The sequence below is a fragment of the Kogia breviceps genome, chromosome 3 (assembly GCF_026419965.1).
Source record: "Kogia breviceps isolate mKogBre1 chromosome 3, mKogBre1 haplotype 1, whole genome shotgun sequence".
Taxonomy (NCBI): domain Eukaryota; kingdom Metazoa; phylum Chordata; class Mammalia; order Artiodactyla; family Physeteridae; genus Kogia; species Kogia breviceps.
In genome coordinates this window covers 188,690,659-188,715,171 of record NC_081312.1, presented here as the reverse complement: position 1 = coordinate 188,715,171, position 24,513 = coordinate 188,690,659, and the positions used below count along the sequence as shown (strand labels likewise).

Below are 24,513 nucleotides of genomic sequence, written 5' to 3'. Positions count from 1 at the left end.
AGCTCATTTTTATCAGATTGGATTGGGGCAATCAGGAATTCTGTAATTGGTCTTTGATTGGTTAGTGGCTAGCCAAACAAACTTTCAAAAAAAGGTTAAGAATAGCGGAATAAAAATTAGGCCATGAGCAACTCCAAATACCATAACAAGAAACATAATCTTAAAAAATGTCCTGAAGATGTATGCTTTAGCTGCAGATAAGACACACACTCCTATTATTGTTGAAATTGCACTTTGCAACACAGGGTAGCCTAGCAGATACAATGCCTCGATGGTTTTTTGGTTTACTGAGGGCTTTGAACTGGAAACAAATGCATAGGAAATGTGCACAGAAAAATCAAAAGAAAACCCTATACAAATGACAAGATTAATCATGGATATGGAATCAAGATTGACGTTCCAGAATGCCATGAAACCCATTACTCCCACAATCACAGAAGAGATAGCAAAAGTTACCCACAAAGAACACAGTGGGTGAGGGATTAACAGTAAGGAAACAATGAACATAGCTGTTGAGGCAACAATTACATTTCGAACAGTGTTTTCTAATATTGCAGAATACTGATCAAAATATATGAACGCCTGGTTATACACCATTAGGGGAATTTCACACTTTTTGGCCATGTCTCGGAACTGGAGTAACATCAGCTTCTTATTGGTTGAAGAAGAAACACCCATGGTCTGAATGAAGGCCCTGGAACAAATGATTTCCTGTGATGATGTAATGTTAATATCATACATAAAAAGTAGAGAATCTATTACAAAATTGGGAATATTTTTTAGAAAAGTTATCATTTACATTGTAATGGTGATTTTCCATATATTTCACATATTCTCGTAACCAAAACTCTGTAAGATTTTTATCTACATAGTCACTGTTTTCAAAATCTACAAGACATTTTTCTAATTTTTGCCTAGCATCTCCATCCCAATAGTCAAGAGCTTCAGTAACAATTATCATAACCCTGGGACCATGACTTGAAAAATGTTCTTCTTCTACATTAAAATACGGTGTGATGTAGGAGTCGTCACTTGCCAAATTTCGGAGGTCTAAACCTTCCTGCACTCGGAAACACCCATATATACTACTTATGATGTACAAAATGTATATAAGCACTACAAAACACTTGGACTCAGTACTTGTGAGAAAAGGACCAAAACAGTCTCTAAAGAACAAATTCATTGGGTGAATATCAGCTTTATGTTTGTCTCGGGGAGAATTACATGGGAGGCAGAAGGGCTTTTTTAATGAGGAACATTTTTGGTCAGGAGTTTCTGGTTTCTTCAACCAGCGTAGACAGACTACTTCTCTTTTACCATCCAGGGCCATAAATGCTCCAAAACAGGTGATGTTATAAAAATAACAAAAGAGCAGGGTTGTTCCTGTATAGATGCAGAAGTATTGTACAGACCTGAAAGACGTCATAATTCCTGTATAGAAGGCCAGGATGTTGGTGATGGTGGTGATTGTAATGGACACTGCCACTTTTGAATAGACATTGGACATCCTCTCCTTTATGCTACCCATGACGTTGGCCTTCTGCCAGGCAGAAATCATGATAAACATGTCATCGACCCCAACGCCTGTTAAAAAAAAGAAACAGAATCTTCATACATATGAACATCCATTAAACGTTAAACAGATCGGTTCACACCATTTCTTTGTCCATCTCTTAAGGTCTTACTTATCTTCCTCAATCTGTGTTTTGATACTTCTTTCTGTGATGCTTTCTCTGGTTGCCTCTGAATCCAAAACAGAACTTATCACTCCTTGCTCTGTAGTAGCTCTGTGCTTTGTACATACTCCTATTTGCACAGAGCACAGTATACTCTACTCCTAGTCATCATTGAGGGGGTTTTAATGATGAGTCAGGAAACCTGGCTTCTGGGTTTTAGGTGAAGTAGGATTAGCAAAGTATCCTTGACACCATTAGAATACTTGAGAGACCATTTTCTCCCGTAAACCATTTTATTCTAATGCACTAATGTTGAGCCAACATACTGTTGCTTAAAATATGAGCTGGATTTATCTGTTCTACAGTTAGCATCTAGCTATCAATGTGGTCTGATTGTAGAGGCACCCCATAGTTTATAGACACACACACACACACACACAAATGCAGTTTTCCTGCTAGTCTGCTTTTGATACCCACAAGGCTGTCATTCAAACTTCACTTGCCCAGGTTAAGGCATTATCTCAATAAAATGCAGGCTCTCTTGAGATCAGAAATATGCACCAAAGTAAATATTAAGAATCCTTTACATATTAAATGTCTAGTAAGGTAATCAGTCTTTTCCACAATGACGTTTCCTGATTGGTTTGGAATAAAGAGGACAGGAGAACATCTGAGGACTTTGAAACCATCAATGAAGGCTAGGAGAGAAGGACCACAGAGAAGACATGGGATTACAAAGGAGAGCATGAGCATGCTGCAGACAAATTGCATCTCCCTCAAGCTTTCTACTGCTTTCACTCATGTACACCTCTGTTTCTGTGTGTATTGATACAAAATCAGTACTTGGAACTAACATGCTGATTTTCATTTCAATTTTAAGAGATCTTCTCCATGGATTAGCTGGGAGAGTACTGGGAGTTGCACTTTGCCTCTAATTCAGATGTTGTCTGCCTATGATCAAGGTAGGAGGGCCTACACTGACACAGGTTTACGTAGCGTGTCATAAACTGCATCCCACCACTCCCCCTGCTGCCAGCTTTGTGGATTTCAGCTGTATTCAGCTGAACAAAAGGGAAGAATCAGACGTACTAAGGATGAAGAATAAACTCATTGATATTTATTAGGTATTTAAAAACCATTTTTTTAATAGAACCTTGTTCAAAAATTGTCCTCGTATATTTCTTGAGTTACTGAAATCACAACCCCACACACTTGTACACACACACACACACACACACACACACACACACCCCTACACTCATACTTCTATGTATACACAGACAGTACGAAGATGCTTTATATTAAATCAGTTGCATAGACTTTAACTATAGTTACTTATGACTGTGGGAACACTAAGAGCTTAAGTGTGAGTGTGTACTAGGAAGGTTTCCTCCACTGTCTCCCCTAGGAAATCAAATATTATTTCTTCCAAGTTGCTTACTTTCCAAAATACAAACATATTTATCTTCTCATGCTTATTGTAAAATAAATCCTAAAAGTACAGGAAAATGCAAAGAAAAAATTTAAACAACTGTAATTCCACCCTTCAGGGATAATCCTTGCTAATATTTTAAGTATATCCATCCAGAATTTGCTCTATACAAATATACACATATATTTGTATATCTATTTTAAACATATTGTTTCATAGCCAGCATTTTTCATTTAACACTTTATATCTACCTCTTTTTAAAGACTGAATAGGATTCCAAAACTTTAATATGCTATGTTTGAGTGGACCAATCCCATGTCGATATGGGATTAGGTTGTTCTTGTTTTTTCCTATTCTAAATCACACTGAAATGAACATACACAGTCTACTTTGTAAGCACTTGTCCAATAATTAGGACAAACTCCTAGAAGTAGAGTTGGCAGGTCAAAGGTATTCCCTTTAAAATTTTTAAGTCTTTTGATTTGTTGCAAAGTTGTATTTTAAAAGTGCACTAACTTACAAAATTCCCCCAGCAGAATATGAGTGTTCATTTGCATACAACATTCCCCAAACCTTTAATCTTGCTAATATTCATTAATAAAAAAAGAAAACAAAGGTGTCTCACTTTTGTTTTAACTTGCATCCCTTGATTAACTGAAAGGTCAAATATTTTTTCTTATATTTTCAGTGACTAGTATTTTGGATTTTGTGTGTTGGGTTGTGTGTGTGTGTGTGTGTGTGTGTGTGTGTGTGTGTGTGTGTGTGTGTGAACTGCCTGTTCATGTCCCTGGTCTGTGTTTTTCCATTTGGGGTACTAGATTTTTCTAACTTTAAAGAAACAGAATTCCATCTGATTTTCTTCTTTCCTGATACCCCAATTTGGATCTGTAGAGCCACCTAAATATAATTATTCTGCTTAATCTAACACAATCCCCTTCCATTATCCACCCCACACACCCACATACACAATATGCAGCCTCATGTTTTGTTTTACTCACCTAGAATAAGAAATGGTGAATTTGCAACTATGATCACAAATGGCACCCCAATGTACAACATCAGGCCAAAGCCGCTCACCACTGCCAAGGCAGCAGAAATCACTCCAAACGCTGCAACCCACATTTTGTTTTGTATACAGTCACACCTGTAAATTTGGAGAAAAAAATCATGGAACTCGTAGTGGTAGCTTCTATACTGAAATTCCAGCAATTCATAACATTCTTGAATTGGATGCCTATACAGAGCCCTCTTGGGCAATAATTCTCATACCTGTCTGCTGGAGAATGTTAATTTCCAGGCACTACCCCAGACCAACTGAAAAAAAAAGGGGGGGTCGGAGACAGAAAAGTTGGGAATCTGTACTTTTACCAAACTATACTGGCTGATTCTTACACATCTAGCCAAGCACGAATCCACTGACTGGCATTTCAGGACCACAAAGATATACTAAAACACTGCAGATGGTTAATTCCACTCTGATCGTCAAAGGAGTGTGAATGGAACACAACAGCAAATGGAAGTACCTATATCCAGTTGTCTTCTCACCCACCCGTGACTCCAGTTAGCCCTAAACACAATCCTAAATAGCTCCTGTATTTCAAAGCTGGTTCAATATGTATCTGCCTCCTTCTAGAAGCAAAAAGAACTACAATCCTGCAGCCTGTGGAACAAAAACCATATTCACAGAAAGACAGACAAGATGAAAAGGCAGAGGGCTATGTACCAGATGAAGGAACAAGATAAAACCCCAGAAAAACAACTAAAGGAAGTGGATATAGGCAACCTTCCAGAAAAAGAATTCAGAATAATGATAGTGAAGATGATCCAAGACCTCGAAAAAACAATGGAGGCAAAGATTGAGAAGATGCAGGAAGTGTTTAACAAAGACCTAGAAGAATTAAAGAACAAACAAACAGAGATGAACAATACAATAACTGAAACGAAAACTACACCACAAGGAATCAATAGCAGAATAACTGAGGCAGAAGAATGGATAAGTGACCTAGAAGACAGAATGGTGGAATTCACTGCTGCAGAACAGAATAAAGATAAAAGAATGAAAAGAAATGAAGACAGTCTAAGAGACCTCTGGGACAACATTAAACGCAACAACATTCACATTATAGGGGTCCCAGAAGGAGAAGAGAGAGAGAAGGGACCCGAGAAAATATCTGAAGAGATTATAGTCGAAAACTTCCCTAACATGGGAAATGAAATAGCCGCCCAAGTCCAGGAAGTGCAGCAAGTCCCATACAGGATAAATCCAAGGAGAAACATGCCGAGACACACAGTAATCAAATTGGCAAAAATTAAAGACAAAGAAAAATTATTGAAAGCAGCAAGGGAAAAATAACATACAAGGGAACTCCCATAAGGTTAACAGCTGATTTCTCAGCAGAAACTCTTCAAGCCAGAAGGGAGTGACATGATATACTTAAAGTGATGAAAGGGAAGAACCTACAGCCACGATTACTCACCCAGCAAGGATCTCATTCAGATTCAATGGAGAACTCAAAAGCTTTACAGACAAGCAAAAGCTAAGAGAATTCAGCACCACCAAACCAGCTCTACAACAAATGCTAAAGAAACTTCTCTAAGTGGGAAACACAAGAGAAGAAAAGGACCTACAAAAACAAACCCAAAACAATTAAGAAAATGGTCATAGGAACACACATATCGAAAATTACCTTAAACGTGAATGGATTAAATGCTCTAACCAAAGACATACACTGGCTGAATGGATACAAAAACAAAACCCATATACATACTGTCTACAAGAGGCCCACTTCAGACCTAGGGACACATACAGACTGAAAGTGAAGGGATGGAAAAAGATATTCCATGCAAATGGAAATCAAAAGAAAGCTGGAGTAGCAATACTCATATCAGATAAAACAGACTTTAAAATAAAGGCTGTTATAAGAGACAAGGATGGAGACTACATAATGATCAAGGGATCAATCCAAGAAGAAGATATAACAATTATAAATATATATGCACCCAGCACAGGATCATCTCAATACATAAGGCAACTGCTAACAGCTCTAAAAGAGGATATCAACACTAACACAATAATAGTGGGGGGCTTTAACACCTCACTTACACCAATAGGCAGATCATCCAAAATGAAAATTAATAAGGAAACACAAGCTTTAAATGACACAATAGGCCAGATAGATTTAATTGATATTTATAGGACATTCCATCCAAAAACAGATTACACTTTCTTCTCAAGTGAGCATGGAACAATCTGCAGGATAGATCACATCTTGGGTCACAAATCAAGCCTCAGTAAATTTAAGAAAATTGAAATCATATCAAGCATCTTTTCTGACCACAATGCTATGAGATTAGAAATGAATTACAGGGGAAAAAACGTAAAAAACACAAACGCATGGAGGCTAAACACTACGTTACTAAATAACCAAGAGATCACTGAAGAAATCAAAGAGGAAATCAAAAAATACCTAGAGACAAATGACAATTAAAACACAACAATCCAAAACCTATGGGATACAGCAAAAGCAGTTCTAAGAGGGAAGTTTATACCTATACAAGCCTACCTCAAGAAATAAGAAAAATCTCTAATAAATAATCTAACCTTACATGTAAAGGAACTAGAGAAAGAAGAACAAACAAAACCCAAAGTTAGCAGATGGAAAGAAATCATAAATATCAGAGCAGAAATAACTGAAATAGAAACAAAGAACACAATAGCAAAGATCAATAAAACTAAAAGCTGGTTCTTTGAGCAGATAAACAAAATTGATAAACCATTAGCCAGACTCATCAAGAAAAAAAGGGAGAGGACTCAAATCAATAAAATTAGAAATGAAAAAGGAGAAGTTACAACAGATACCGCAGAAATACAAAGCATCCTAAGAGACTACTACAACAACTCTATGCCAATAAAATGGACAACCTGAAAGAAATGGACAAATTCTTAGAAAGGTATAACCTCCCAAGACTGAACCAGGAAGAAATAGAAAATATGAACAGACCAATCACAAGTAATGAAATTGAAACTGTGATTAAAAATCTTCCAACAAACAAAAGTCCAGGACCAGATGGCTTTACAGGTGAATTCTATCAAACATTTAGAGAAGAGCTAACACCCATCCTTCTCAAACTCTTCCAAAAAATTGCAGAGGAAGGAACACTCCCAAACTCATTCTATGAGGCCACCATCACCCTGATACCAAAACCAGACAAAGATACTACAAGAAAAGAAAATTACATGCCAATATCACTGATGAATATAGGTGCAAAAATCCTCAACAAAATACTAGCAAAAAGAATCCAACAACACATTAAAAGGAGCATACACCATGATAAAGTGGAATTTATCCCAGGAATGCAAGGATTCTTCAATATATGCAAATCATACACCATATTAACAAATTGAAGAATAAAAACCATATGATCATCTCAAAAGATGCAGAAAAATCTTTTGACAAAATCCAACACCCATTTATGATAAAAACTCTCCAGAAAGTGGGCACAGAGGGAACCTACCTCAGCATACTAAAGGCCACAGCCAACATCATTCTCAATGGTGAAAAACTGAAAGCATTTCCTCTAAGATCAGGAGCAAGACAAGGATGTCCACTCTCACCACTATTATTCAACATAGTTTTGGAAGTCCTAGCCATGGCAACAAAGAAGAAAAAGAAAGAAAAGGAATACAAATTGGAAAAGAAGAAGTAAAACTGTCACTGTTTGCAGATGACATGATACTATACATAGAGAATCCTAAAGATGCCACCAGAAAACTACTAGAGCTAAGCAATGAATTTGGTAAAGTTGCAGGATACAAAATTAATGCACAGAAATCTCTTGCATTCCTATACACTAATGATGAAAAATCTGAAAGAGAAATTAAGGGAACACTCCCATTTACCATTGCAACAAAAAGAATAAAATACCTAGGAATGAACCTACCTAGGGAGACAAAAGACCTGTATGCAGAAAACTATAAGACACTGATAAAGAAATTAAAGATGAAACAAACAGATGGAGAGATATACCATGTTCATGGATTGGAAGAATCAATATTGTGAAAATGACTATACTACCCAAAGCAATCTACAGATTCAATGCAATCCCTATCAAATTACCAATGGCATTTTTTACAGAACTAGAACAAAAAATCTTAAAATTTGTATGGAGACACAAAAGACCCCAAGTAGCCAAAGCAATCTTGAGAGAAAAAAACGGAGCTGGAGGTATCAGGCTCTCAGACTTCAGACTATACTACAAAGCTACAGTAATCAAGACAATATGGTACTGGCACAAACACAGAAACATAGATCAATGGAACAAGATAGAAAGCCCAGAGGTAAACCCATGCACCGATGGTCAACTAATCTATGACAAAGGAGGCAAGGATATAAAATGGAGAAAAGACAGTCTCTTCAATAAGTGGTGCTGGGAAAACTGGACAGCTACATGTAAAAGACTGAAATTAGAACACTCCCTAACACCATACACACAAAAAAATCTCAAAATGGATTAGAGACCTAAATGTAAGACCAGACACTATAAAGCTTTTAGAGGAAAATATAGGCAGAACACTCTCAGACATAAATCACAGCAAGATCTGTTTTGATCCACTTCCTAGAGTAATGGAAATAAAAACAAACAAATGGGACCTAATGAAACCTCAAAGCTTTTGCACAGCAAAGGAAACCATAAACAAGACGAAAAGACAACCTTCAGAATGGGAGAAAGTATTCACAAATGAATCAACGGGCAAAGGATTAATCTCCAAAATATATAAACAGCTCATGCAGCTCGATATTAAAAAAACAAACAACCCAATCCAAAAATGGGCAGAAGACCTAAATAGACATTTCTCCAAAGAAGACACACAGATGTCCAAGAAGCACATGAAAAGCTGCTCAACATCACTAATTATTAGAGAAATGCAAATCAAAACTACAATGAGGTATCACCTCACACCAGTTAGAATGGGCGTCATCAGAAAATCTACAAACAACAAATGCTGGAGAGGGTGTGGAGAAAAGGGAACCCTCTTGAACTGTTGGTGGGAATGTAAACTGATACAGCCACTATGGAGAACAATATGGAAGTTCCTTAAAAAACGAAAAATAGAATTACCATATGATCCAGCAATCCCACTACTGGGCATATACCCAGAGAAAACTACAATTCAAAAAGACACATGCACCCCAATGTTCATTGCAGCACTATTTACAATAGCCAGGTCATGGAAGCAACCTAAATGCCCATCGACAGAAGAATGGATAAAGAAGTTGTGGTACATATATACAATGGAATATTACTCAGCCATAAAAAGGAACGAAATTGGGTCATTTGTTGAGATGTGGATGGACCTAGAGACTGGCATACAGAGTGAAGTAAGTCAGAAAGAGAAAAACAAATACCGTATATTAACGCATATATGTGGAACCTAGAAAAATGGTACAGATGATCCGGTTTGCAGGGCAGAAATAGAGACACAGATGTAGAGAACAAATGTATGGACACCAAGGGGGGAAAGCGGCGGGGTGGTGGTGGTGGTGGTGTGATGAATTGGGAGACTGGGACTGACATGTATACACTGATGTGTGTAAAATTGATGACTAATAAGAACCTGCTGTTTAAAAAAAAAAAAAAAGAGTAAAGCCTCCTTCTAAAAGATTTTCATACTCTCCTCTGCTGGAGAACTGGGCTCTAGAAAAGTGGCTACTAATTGCAAAAAAATGTGATATGTACTCCATTTTGAGTAACACAAGCTATGCCTGTTTCTTGGTTGGACCAACAGAAATGGGAATACATACACAGCAATTAAAGAATCGGTTTAATACTTTTCCTCCCAACAACCATGACTTTACATTTTAAAACACTGACAATAGCCTCTGGTTTTCTACTTTACTCACTTGCTAACTGCTCCAAAACAAATGATTGATACCTGCCTCTAGATATTTTTAGCAGGAGAGAGAAACTAAGTTTGGTTTGAAAACTGGGAGAGTCAACTAAGCAAATGGAGCTATTGATTCCAAAACAGCAAGAATATAACTAAAGACCTTATTCAGGCAGGACCACATTAAAACAGATAAACTTTCTTATTACTACCAAAAAAAACCCCAACTACACTGTGCCTGTATCTCACTTTTTCTCAAACTGCTGGTGCTGTCAGTTAAACTCAGGGCCCAAAAATAAACACACACACACACACACACACACACACACACACAGTCTCACTCCAGAGCAAAAGTAAATTTCTTTGTTAGGAGAAACTTTGATTATAACAAATACTTTCTTAAAGTAACAATACTGGTTTATAGGAGTTTAAGATGAGAAAGTAACACAGATGAACCGTGAAATCAGAAAGATTAATGAGGATAAAAGCTACATATGACATGTTTATCCCCATTCCCTCTTTCAGGTTTCTGGATTTTTTTTTTGGTGTAAATTTTTCAGAGGATGGGGGAATGAGGTATATTATTGGCTAGAGTGACTTGACTTTGACTAGTTGCTGTGTTGACTTTTCTAAATGACCTTTATTTTAATGTTCAATAGGCAATGGAGGGAAGATGTGAATGTAGAGCACTGTTTGGTGAACACACTTGCAGATTTTCTAGTCCCTAAGAAGGACCTTGGTTAAGCAGTTTATCAGAATGACTTAGGAGAGTCTTAGAACTTTAGATTCCTGCAGTCCTGGAACACAGCTCTGCAGATTCTGATCTATAGGTTTGTAGAGAAGCTGCAGAATCCAAGTGTCTAAAAATTTCTTCATATGATTCCAATGCTCAGGCAGTTAGGCATCACTGGCAGCAAAATGACCAATTTTCTGAATTTTCTATTCATTTAGCAGGGGAGAGCTAAACAGAAATCATTCCACTTAGAATACAATGTATGTATACGCTTGGTGAGGGATCCACATCTTCCTTGAAAGATAATGATGTCTATCAAGACTAAAGAATAGTTTACAGTATATTTGAGAAGGGAAAGATTCTCTGGATTTTTTTTCTGAAATTGATCTACATTTGGTGTAAGTTTTGTCATTTCCAAAATGTCAGACAATTTTGAAATAGTCTGGAAGCTCAACATACCAGTATTTACTATAGAATGAAGTTCAATTTGGAGTATATCTTTTGAGAAAGTCTTACTATTGTTTAAGTGACTTCACTGCAAGACAGTAAATATGGAACCACAAAATGTGTTTCGATAATGGTTCTGTATGAGGTAAATGCATGTAGGCAAGGAATAACTTTCATATATAAGTGTGTGAGACAGGCAGGATGGGGATATCTTAGGGACTGTCTAGGAGGCCCCACCCAGAACAGAGATAAGATTCTCAGTGATAACAGAGAACTGGGAGTGAGAGATGTCGAAGGAACTTACAAAAGCTCTCACAGGAGAATCAGTTGTATATTCAAACCCAGAAAAAGCATCTATTAGACCATCACTCAGCATGTATGGCTTAAGAATCTTCCTCTTCCCTTTCCTCTTCTCCTTGGGCATGTTCTAACCCAGGAACTAGTACAGCAAGATAAGAGTGATAGAAGAGGGCAGGGAAGCCCTTTTTTCCCCATAAAAGGCTTTCCCATGCAGTGTGCTCCAGCTAAGAGAGGGGGAAACCTTAGCTTCAAATCAAGTTACCACTTTTTGTTTATTACAAGAACATGGACATTTTAATTCTGATTGGAGGACTCTGTCTTACCTAAGAATGACAATGAAAGTCACAGGGCCTGCCTCAGTTTTTATGGGGCAGAGGAAGAACTTGCTCTACCTACAAAACTTAAAGGGAACAGAGGGAGATGAAAATGAAGTTGCTTTATGTTTACACCTCATGTGTCCTGTGTGTTCAATATGTTGGTTACTTAAGCATAAAAAGTCTTCAAAGACAAATGTAAGTCATTTTCTAATTGCCTTCAATACAAGATTTTCTGCATTACTGTCCACAATTATTTGCTACAGATAAGCAAGAACTGACATAACTTTGTATATTCAGAACCAACTATCCAGTAGAAGACTTTTGTCAAACTAGTTCTTGGTACCTTATAGATTCCATACTAATTTAAAAAATTGTTTATCCTACTAACTTTAACAAGATTGAATTTTGCTTTCTTTCCTCCCCCCTCCCTCCCTTCCTCCCTTCCTTCCTTCCCTTCTTCCTCCTTTTTCCTTCCTTCCTTCTTTTTTTTTGTTTCTTTATTTTCTAAAGGATGTGATCTTCCTTTCCAGAATAACAAAGTTATAAATTAGTTTATTGACTCTAAAGATGCACCCAGTGTGGTTAAGTCCCTTTACCTATTGGAGCCTCACATCTTTCTCTACCTTAAACCTAGAGAGTTAAATTATATCAGTTCCCCCAAACTTATGTACTTATGAGAATAAACTAGAGAAATTTTTGAAATATAGATTTTCAGATGTAGCCTCCAGATACTTGATTCAATAGGGCAGGGCCTCAGAATATGTGGTTTTAGGGCTCTCTCTGTGACTCTGATGTGAGAATCATTAGAATAATATTATTTGTGAGGTTCTCTCTACATCTAAATTCTATTTTTTTTTTTTGGCTGATATTTTAGCTTTCCGGCCATAAGAGCTCAAACTAACCCTAATGCCTAGATAACAAGTACTTAACATGGTAAACTCCACACCAGAACAATGCAGATGCCCATGTCAATTAAATTAGAGCTTACTTTTTTGTATAGTTAAAGGTACTAGTTCAAATTTATAATAGAAATAAAGACTTGTTTCTTAGCTCTATCAGCATATCTGCCTCCAAATGACACAACTAATCATAACTGGCACAACATGTAAGGTAATAAACATATGCCAACTCAAACAAAACCAGCCAAAATTTCTTATTACTATTCCATTTGATTGCATACTATTGCTAATGGGTGAAATTTTTTTTAAGTCATTAGGTTTAAAAAATAAGAGTTTACTGCTAGACATCAGAAAAATGTAGAGTAAGAATTTTCCACTTCTTGTCTCCCAGCCAACACATAGAAAAACAAGCAGAAGTTGTCAGAATCAACTCTGTGATCTCTGGAAAACAGTCAAAAGTTTACAGAGGGCTGAAAGAAAAAAGAATTAAGAAGTGAAAAGTACCTCACAGACCTGTTAGATTCCAGCAAGCTAACCAACATATATATTATGGGTGTCCCTGAAAAGAAGAGAGGGAGAAAAAGGCAGAAAGAATACTTAAAGAATAATGACTGAAAACTTCCCAAATTTGATAGAAGACATGAAGCTACAAATCCAAGAAACTTAACAAACTCCAAGTAGGATAAACTCAAAATGATCCACACCAAGAGACATTATAATCAAACTACTGAAAGATGATGACAAAGAGAGTCTTGGAAGCAGCAAGAAAGAAGCAACTGATAACGTACAAAGGATACTTAATAAGTATAAAGGTTGATTTCTCATCAGAAACCATGGAGGCCAAGGGACAATGGATGATATTGAAAGTGTTAAAAGAAAAACCCATCAACTTCAAGGCAGTGTCCAGAAAACTCTCCTTCAAATATGAAGAAGTTAAGACATTCACAGATAAAGAAGAGCTGAGGGAATCTGTTATCACTAGGCCTGTCCTATAAGAAATGCTGAAGGAACTCCTTCAGATTGAAATGAAGAAAAAAAAAAAGTAACCAAAGTCGTGAAGAAATACAGATCTCCAGTAAAGGTAAGTATAAGGGCAAATACCAAAACAAGTATTATTGTATTTTTGGTTTGTAATTCTACCTTTTATTTCCTACAGAATTTAAAAGACAATTACATAAAAATAACTATAAATCTATGTTATAGTGCATACAATGTATAAGGATATAATTTATGACAACAACATAAGGGAGGGAGGACAGAGATGTATAGAAGCAGCATAGTTAAAAGTTAAGTAGGTATTAATTTAATATAGATCATTTTAAATTTAAGATGTTATATGAATCTCCATGGTAACCACAAAGAAAGTCTCTAAAAACCATCACAAAAGGAAATGAAAAAAGAATCAAAACAGCTCACTAGAAAAACAGAAACTAAACATAAAAGAAGGCATAAATCAGGAATTCACTGGTCCAGTGGTTAAGACTTGGAGCTTTCACTGCCTGGGCCTGGGTTCAATCCCTGGTCAGGGAATTAAGATCCCACAAGGCGTGCCACGTGGCAAAAAAAAAAAAAAAACAAACGGCATAAATGGATGAAATGAAGGACAATAAGCTATAATATATACAGAATACAAACAGCAAAACAACAGAAGTCCTTCCTTGTCAGCAATTATTTTTAAATCTAAATAAATTAAACTTTCCAACCAAAAGGCAGATATTGTCAGAATGGATAAAACAGCATGATTCAACTATATGCTGTGTACAAGAGACTCACTTTATATCCAAAGACATGAATAGAATGAAAGTTAGAGGACTGAAAAAGATACTCAATATGAATAGTAACCAAAAGAGACCAGAGGTAGCTATACTGATATCAGACAAAAATAGACTTTATTTCAAAAACTGTTAAAAGAGACAGAGTGACACTATATGTTGATAAAAGGGCCAATTAATCAGGAACATACAACAACTATAAACATAGATTAACCACATAACAGAGACCCAAAATATATGAAGCAAATATTAACAGAATTGTAGAGAGAAATATATAGCTCTACAGAAATAGTTGGCAAATTCAATACATCACTTTCAATAATAGATAAAACATCTAGGCAGATAATTTATAAGGAAAATGAAAACAAACATACAAAATACCATAACTTATGAGATGTAGTGACACCAGTGCCCAGAGGTAAATTTATAGCTACATTAAAAAAGAGAAAAGATCTCAAACCACTTTGTGGATTTAGACAACTTGTGGAACCAGAAAAAGAAGAGAAAACCAAACACAAAACTAACAGAAGGAAGAAAATAATAAAGATTAGAACAGTGATAAATAAAATTGAGAATAGAAAAACAACAGACAAAACCAACAAAACCAAAAGTGGCTATTGAAAAAGAACAACAAAATTGACAAACATTTATCTAGAGTGACAAAGGAGAAAAGAAAAAAAAGATACAAATAACTAAATCAGATATGAAAGTGAGGACATTACTACTGAACTCACAGAAATGTAAAGGATTATAAGAGACTACTATTAACAACTTATGCCAACAAACTGGATAACCTAGATAAAATGCAGAAATTCCTAGAAATACACAAAGAACTAAACTGACTCAAGATGAAATAGAACACTTCAACAGACATGTAACAAGTAAAAGGATTGAATCAGTAATCAAAAACCTCCCAACAAAAAAAGTCCAGGACCAGATGGCTTCACTAGTGAGTTTTACCAAACATGTAAAGAAGAATTAATACCAATCTTTTTCAAATCCTTCCAAAAAGTTGAAAGGAAGGGAACACTTCCTAACTCATATGATGAGGCCATCATTACATTGATATCAATTCCAGACAAAGGTACCACAAGAAAGCTACAGATAATACCTCTTATAAATATAGATACAAAAATCTTCAACAAAATTCTAGCAAACACAATTCAATAGCATATTGAAAGGATTATACATCATGACCATATGGGATTTACCCCAGGAATGCAAGAGTGGTTCAACATGGGAAAATCAATCAATGTAATACACCACACTAGTAGTGATCATCTCAAAAGATGCTGAAAAGGCATTTGACAAATTCCAATATCTTCTCATGACAAAAACACTCGAAAACAAGGAATGGAAGGAAAGTTCCTCAAAATTATAAAGTCAAGTATGAAAACTGCACAGCTAACATCATACTCAATGGTGAAAAATGGAAAGCTTTCCACCTAAGATCAGGAACAAGATAAGGATGCCCACTTTCACCAATGATATTCAACATTGTACTGGAAGTGCTAGCCAGAGCAATTAGACAAGAAATTGAAATAAAAGGAATTCAAATTGGAAAGGGAGAATTGTAACTATCTCTTTTCACAGATTATGTGATCATATATATGAAAAATCCAAAGACTCCGCAAGAAAACTACTAACGTTAGTAAACAAATTCAGTAAAGCTGCAGGATATAAGATAAACACACAGGATTCAGCTGTTTCTATCCATGCACAATGAACAATCCCAAAAAGAACTTAAAGAAGTAATTCCATTTAGTGTTTAAAATAATGAAATACTTAGGAATACATTTAACCAAAGAAGTGAAAGACGTGTATGCTGAAAACTACAAAACATTGATGAAAACTAAAGAAGACCTAAATTAATGGAAAGACATTCTTAGTTAATGGGGAGGAAGACTTAATATTGTCAAAATGACAATCTCACCTAAGCAATCTACAGGTTCAACACAATCTCTATCAAAATTCCAATGGCTTTTTTTTTTTTCAGAAATGGAAAGGTCAACACTGAAATTCATATGGAATTACAAGGAGCCCTGGATATCCAAAATAATCTTAAAATGAAAAAAAAAATGGACAGCTGAGATTTCCAGATTTCAAAACTTATAACAAAGCTACAATAATTAAAACAGAGTTGTAGTAGTATATGGATTGACATATAGACCAATGGACTAGAACTGAGCATCTGGAAATAAACCCATACATCTACAGCCCATTGATTTTTGACAAGGATGCCAAGTCCATTCAACTGGGAAAGAACAGTCTCTTCAACAAATGGTACTTGGATAACTGGATTTCCACATGTACAAGAATGAAGTTGGACCCCTACTCCACATCACATACAACTATGAATTAAAAATTGCAATCACCTAAATTTCAGAGCTAAAACTATAAAACTCTTGAAGGAAACATAGGGTAAATGAGCATGACCTTGGACTTGTCAATGGATTCTTAGATATAACACCAAAAGCACAAGTAGCAAAAATAAAAATAAATAAGTTGAATTTCATCATAATTAAAACTTTTGTGCATTAAAGGACATTATCAAGAAAGTAAAGAGATAATCTACAGAGTGGGAGAAAATATTTGCAAATCATATATCTTGATAAGGATTTAATATCTAAAATATATAAAGTACTCATCAACAATAGGACTCAACACAACAAAAGGACAAACAACTTCATTAAAAATAGGCAAAAGTGGGAATTCCCTGGCAGTCCAGTGGTTAGGACTCCACGCTTTCACTGCCAAGGGCCCGAGTTCAATCCCTGGTCAGGAAAGTAAGATCCTGCAAGCTGTGTGGCACAGACAAAAAAAAAAAAAGTGGGGGGGTGGCAAAGGACCTGAATAGACATTTCTCCAGAGAAGATGTACAAATGACCAGTAAACACATAAAAAGATACTTAACATCATTAGTTACTAGCGAAATGCAAATCAAAACCACAATAAGATGTCACTTTGTACCCACAAGGATGGCTATAATCAATAAAACAGAAAATAACAAGTGCTGGCGAGGATGTGGAGAAATTGGAAAACTTACACATTGCTGGTGGGATATAAAATGGTGTAGCCTCCCTCTGTGAAAAATAGTTTGGTGGTTCTTCAAAAAGCTAACCAGAGAATTATCATACAACCCACTAATTCCACTCCTAGGTATATACTGAAAAGAATTGAAAACAGGTTCAAACAGAGATTTGTACACCAACGTTCATTGACTATAGTCAAAAGATGGAAATATTCCAAGGGCCCATAAACAGATAAGTAGATAAAATGTGGTATATATATATAATGGAATATTATTCAGCCATAAAAAGGAACTCATGCTACAACATGGATAAACCTTGAAAACATTATGCTAAGTGAAATAAGCCAGTCACAAAAGGACAAATATTATATGATTCCACTTATATGAAATCTCTACAATAGGCAAATTCATGGAAACAGAAAGTAGATTAAAAAGTAACCAAGACTTGGGGGAGACAACGGGGAGTTATTGCTTAATGGTTACAGAGTTTCTGTTTGGGGTGATGGAACATATTGATAAAGAGATAGTTGTGATGGTTGCACAACAGTGTGAATGTAATTAATGCCACTAAATTGTACACTTAAAAATGGTTTTTAGGGACTTCCCTGGTGGTCCAGTGGTTAAGACTCCATGCTCCCAGTGCAGGGGGCCCAGGTTGGATCCCTGGTCAAGAAACTAGATCCCACATGCCACAACTAAGAGCCTGCATGCCACAACTAAGAGCCCACATGCTGCAATTAAAGATCCCATGTGCTGCGGCTAAGACCTGGCATAGCCAAATAATTAAATAAATATTTTTAAATAGTTTTTAAAATGGTACATTTTCTGTTATACATATTATATATACATTATATACATATATATCACCACAATAAAATATTTTTAAGTTAGTGTTTAAAAAACTAATAAAAGTCTTTTACCTGTAGCATGATGTGATTGCAAATAATATGATTAGAAGGTATGCCAAGTGAAACAAGGGGATCACTGTCATAGAAGTTGCCTCAAATTCCAGTTGTCTAGAATGTGATGTAAAGTAGACCACCTGCCACAAAAATATACTCAGATAAGTAACTTTTAATTCTGATATTGTGTGTGTTACAAATGATATCGAAACACTACAGCTTATTGATTGAAACATTAAAATTCAGTAAAGAATCAAACTATGTGGATTATGATTTTAGAATTAAGAAGGTAATAAAGATTTGCTTCTTCCCACAAATCTCTGGCATGTTTTCCAAAGTTTCTTTCAAAAATCTAAAGTTTAAAACTCCTGAATATATGAAATCTGAATCTTATATTAAAAAATCATTAATAACTATAGGCATTTTGGCTTTTTCTAAATTTTTATTAGGTTGTTATCTTTTACTATTTTAATTGCACAAATATCATTTCATTAAGGACTGGGTATTCAAAGGCTTTTTCCAGAAGGTGTCTCACTTTCACCAGTTTTATTCAGAGTATTAGGTTTGCCAGCCCAGCAATTACTGAACAGCTAACATGTGCCTGGCACTATGTTATAATTTACTTTTAAATTGCCCAGCATTCTTTTTCAACAACACCATGGAACTTTTGCTTATAGATTTGTTTTTTTATTCCACTGAACTCTAAACAAATTTTAGGGGGCTCCCAGAAACAGCAAAGACTTTAACTAAAAGTAAGAATTTCAAAGTAATTTGACCAGAAAACCAAACTAAACCTTAAGATCAATGTCTGTACTGAAGAGAACAACCTTGAGGGTGTACAATTTGTGTTTTTCAGGAAAATGTTACCAAGGATTTAAGATTTCTGGCTTTTTTTTTTTTTAGGTCTTAGCTCTCTTTTTTATTTTATTTTACTTTTAAAAAATTTTATTGTAATATAGTTGATTTACAATTATGTGTTAGTTTCAGGTGTACAGCAAAGTGAATCAGTTATACATATGCATATACCCACTCTTTTAGATTCTTTTGTGGCATTCTTCAGTGCGCTATGTTAAGAAAGTTGGATTAAGGACCAAATACAGCAGAACAAACCCAGCTTCAAGTCAAGGGCTCCATCAAGTAATTAGGGAGTGCGGTTGGAACAAGTCTTCTTATCCCTCCCACCTTCTCCCGGCCTCCCTATAAAGCCCCAGCCGCCAAGTACCTGGATCTTCCTCAAGGCCAGACTCTTTTCAAGTTTGCCAACTTGGTTCAGGAAATGGATCAGCCACGCCTTGCTACGTTCGCTGTCCACTCCTTCGCCGGTCTTCAGGTAGTACTGCAGCCGCATGGCTTTGGCCTCCAGGAGTAACTGGCTCAGTCCCATGCTCTCGCCTAACACAGTTCCTCCAAGGATGTTGGCCAGGTACACGACCTGGCCGGCTCGGCTGTAGATGGGGAAGGTGATGTTTCTCAGGTTGAGGACACTGTTCGTTTTCCAGGCGAACAAGAGTGGGTTGGAGGGTACACAGTAGCCCTGGTTCTTCGAGCACACCTCACTGTAGAGGATCTGGGTTCCGTTTACCTGTGTCACAGACAAAGCCTGAACCGCGCTGTCCACTGCACTAATTTCTGATAAGGCTTCTTGTTCCAGCAGCGAGTTGGTGTCGGAGACACTAGAATGGAAGCATAATTGACCTCGGTGCTCTTCCTGGCGATGGAGAAGAGATCAGAGTCGTTGGCGGTGAAATGTCCCTGCACGAAGCGTCGCTCAGCCTTGGCGGGGCTCCCTATCGGGGTGTACTGCTCCTCGAGGTCGTCTTCTTCTTCCTTGGGCAGGTGAATCAGGCCAGTGCCGAGGACGGCCGTTAAAACCATGGGCAGCAGCAGGAAGATCCAGGGGTGCGAGCCCACCTCCCATCCCAGCCGCCGGAAGGCCCGGGAGAGCGGCGCCTCCAGGCAGTCGGTGTGGCAGCGGGGCCTCTCGGACACTCCGTTCTCAGACTCCGACGCCGGCAGAGGCTGCGACTCCGGCGGGGCCCCTGCGCGCTGCCCCGCAGCCCAGCCCAGCTCGGGATGCTGTCCCGGACCCGACGCCGAGAGCGGCTCCGGCTCGGGCTCTGCGGCCGGGAGAGGCTCGGAGCCGGGCCCTGCCGGCGGCTGCGGCCGGCTCTTCGAGTCCGGCCCCGGCCCCGCCTCCGGCCCCTGCGCTCCGGGCCCCGGTTCCTGCCCCGCCTTCCGCCCGGGCGCCGCCTCTGGCGCAACCTTAGCTGGATTAAGGCTCATTTCTGGGAAGGAAAGGCGACGGTCTGAAACAGGACAGCGGATTGGAAGGGCGCTGCTGGACGGAGCGCCCATCTCCACCCACCCGACGGTTTCCTGGAGAAATTCTGAGGGAGTCTGTTTGAGCCCGGGCTGCTCCCGCCCGGAGGCTGGAGCTTCGCTGGCGGCCACGTGGTAGCCTAACCAGCCCCCAATGTGTCCCTGCGCCCAGCCTCTCAGGATTCAGTGAATACAAGAAACACTTCTTACAGGCGAACGGAATCGTGCCTGCCCTACAGGACTCACAGTTGGCAGAATTTGGCTGGTTCACGGGCGCAGCCCCGCACTACCCACCCCCCGCATGCGCGCGCAGGCGCGCGCGCACGCGCATACACACACACACACACACACACACACACACACACGCACACGGCACAGATATGTCATGTGTTCTAAGTGGCAGCTTTTACCTTTGGGGGGATCATCCAGAAGCATGGTTCTCAGAATAAGGCTTTGGTGAACCGGGTACCCCTAATTGAGTTGTTTTTATTCTTTAACTACAGACATAACATTCTCCTTGTAAAAAGTTAGAAGTAAATGCATAGAATGAAAAGTGAAAAAAAAGAAAAGAACCCAAAACCCAACCCTAAAACTTCCTTCTGTCCCATTCCTCCTCTTAACAGAAGTGTTAAAAAGTGGGTGTTTATTCTTACAAACCGTTTTCTTTGCATTTGCAGGCATATCAAGATATATGCAAGTATATCTTTTCCATGAGTATTATTGCACTATCTCTGTATGCAGATTACATTGTTCACCAAATATGTGAAAGGATCTTAACATGTGACTGCATGTAGAGTTATCTTACTTTTTTGAATTGCTTTATAATTTTCCAGTGTATGGGTGAAACATAAATTAATGAGCCATAACCCTATTGATAGATCTGTGGGTCTTTTAGAGTGTTTTGCTGATATAAACAGGACTAAGTGAATGAATGTCTTTGACGTAGAGCACGAGAACTATATTTGTGAGATGTTTTTGTAGAAAGGGATTTACTGGGCCAAAGGATGTCCCATTTTAAATTTCAGAGTTACTGATAAAATCCATAGAAGTTGTATCAGTTTACGCCCTCATAAGCAGTGCATGAGGTTTTGTTTTGCCACAGCCTGTCCAAGAATGTCATTAAAATGTTTGATTTGTGCCACTGGTATCTTATTTTGATTTTACTTTTTAAATTTGTTGCTTACACTCACCATATTTCCTCTCTGGGTGAACTATCATCTTATATCTTTTCCTGGTTTCCATTTTGGACTGTTAGAATTTTCTTCTTGATTATAGAAACCATTCATATACTAATGAAATGACCGTTTTGAGTCATAAGTCTCCCCACCCCCCTACTCTCCCATCCCCATTTTGCTGCATGCCATGCCTTCTGTTTGTAGTTGAATTAACTAATTTTAAAAAAATGAGTTCTGGATTTTGTTTCATAATAGACAGCTGTTTCCCTTTCAGTGATTATAATCTACTTTAAATTTTTTTAATTCACTCCTTTTTTTAATTACTGAAGTATAGTTGATTTACAATGTTGTGTTAGTTTCTGGTGTACAGCAAAGTGATTCAGTTATACATATAAATACATACTCTTTTTCATATTCTTTTCCATTTTGGTTTATTACAGGATGTTGAATACAGTCAATATCCAGTAGGATCTTGTTGTTTATCTATTTTGTATATAGTAGTTTGTTTCTGCTAATCCCAAACTCCTAATTTACCCCTGCCCCACCCCCTTTACCCTTTGGTAACCATAAGTTTGTTTTCTATGTCTGTTTCTGTTTCAAAAATAAGTTCATTTGTGTCGTATTTTAGATTCCATATATAAGTGATAAATATGGTATTTATCTTTCTCTTTCTGACTTACTTCACTTAGTATAATAATCTCTAGGTGCATTCATGTTGCTGCAAATGCCATTATTTCATTCTTTTTCATGGCTGAGTAGTATTCTGTTGTGTATATGTACCACATCTTTTTTTTTTTTTTTTTTTTTTTTTGCGGTACGCGGGCCTCTCACTGCCGCGGCCCCTCCCATCGCGGAGCACAGGCTCCGGACGCACAGGCCCAGCGGCCATGGCTCACGGGACCAGCCGCTCCGCGGCACGCGGGATCCCCCCAGACCGGGGCACGAACCTGTGTCTCCTGCATCGGCAGGCGGACTCTCAACCACTGCACCACCAGGGAAGCCCACCACATCTTTTTTAATTTATTCATCTGTCGATGGACATTTAGGTTGCTTCCATGCCTTGGCTATTGTAAATAGTGCTGCTATGAACGTTAGGGTGCATATGTCTTTTTGAATTAGAGTTTTCTCTGGATATATGCCCAGAAGTGGGATTGTTGGATGATATGGTAGTTCTATTTTTCGTTTTTTAAGGAACGGCCATGCTGTTTTCCATAGTGGCTGCACCAATTTACATTCCTACCAACAGTTTAGGACGGTTGCCTTTTCTCCACACCTTCTCCAGCATTTGTTATTTGTAGACTCTTTAATAATGGCCATTCTGACCAGTGTGAGGTGGTACCTCATTGTAGTTTTGATTTGCATTTCTCTAATAATTTTTAGCAATGTTGAGCGCTTTTCATGTGTCTATTGGCCATCTGTGTGTCTTCTTTGGAGAAAAGTCTATTTAAGTCTTCTGCCCATTTTTTGACTGGGTTGTTTGTTTTTTTTGTTATTGAGTTGTATGAGCTGTTTTTATATTTTGGAAATTAAGCCTTTGTCAGTCACATCATTTGCAAATATTTTCTCCCATTCTGTAGGTTGTCTTTTTGTTTTATTTATGGTTTCCTTTGCTGTTCAAAAGCTTGTAAGTTTGATTAGGTCCCATTTGTTTATTTTTGTTTTTATTTCTATTGCCTTGGGAGACTGACCCTAAGAAAACATTGTTATGATTTATGTCAGAGAATGTTTTGCCTATGTTCTAAGAGTTTTATGGTGTCATGGTAACAAGTCTTTAAGCTATTTTGAGTTTATTTTTGTGTATGGTGAGAGGGTGTGTTTTAACTTCATTGATTTACAGCGGCTGTCCAGCCTTCCCAATACCACTTGCTGAAGAGGGGAAAATGCGCATTTAAATATTGATCCACCTGTAAACTCATTTTAATGTAATGTAAAGAAGTGACATTGAGTGCTTGCTTCAACCAAAATTGTGCTACCTTTCCATAATATGGAATTTAATTGAAACATGACTGCCCTATCAAGGACTACATTTTCTAATTCCTTTGACTTACACATGTGACAATGAGATCAGTAGTCGACTACAAAATATGCATGGAAGTGATGTGTTTCACCGATAGGCCAAGACCTTTAAGAAGTTCTCTGTCCCATCTGCCATCTAGACACAGGCAACAAAAGAGGCCATTTGGATTGTGACACCATAAGTTGGCAGGAACCTGGGTCCCTGAATCACCATGGTCAGGATAGGTACTCACTGACCAGGAACATCTACAGTGACTGTTACATGAGTGAGAAATACACTTTCATTGTGGTAAGCTACTAAAATGTTGGGGCTTACTTATTAAAGTGGCCAGTATGGCTTCACCACTAAAGAATCCAGTGAGGAGATAGCTGTCCCCAAGCACTTGTGTCTGAGCACACTTCATTTTATTCAGCGAGCACTCTGCCCACTGCCAATGTATTTCCTTAGCCCTAGGGGATCAAGAACTTCTAGAGTTAAGTCTCCTCAAAAAAGAAGCACAGGACTTCCCTGGTGGAGCAGTGGTTAAGAATCCGCCTGTCAATGTGGGGGACACGGGTTTGAGCCCTGTTCCGGGAAGATCCCACATGCCACGGAACAACTAAGCCTG

The 24,513-nt window shown here is 37.8% G+C and overlaps 1 protein-coding gene across 1 annotated transcript; it reads right to left on the bottom strand.

Moving 5' to 3' along the window:
• LOC131752595 (patched domain-containing protein 3) lies at positions 1-20,678 on the bottom strand. The gene is given in 6 exon segments (XM_059057074.2): positions 1-790; positions 792-1,584; positions 4,107-4,252; positions 18,414-18,535; positions 19,618-20,069; positions 20,072-20,678. Coding segments are annotated over 6 exon segments (2,826 nt in total). The 3' UTR covers positions 1-84.
• Positions 20,679-24,513: the final 3,835 nt, after the last annotated feature.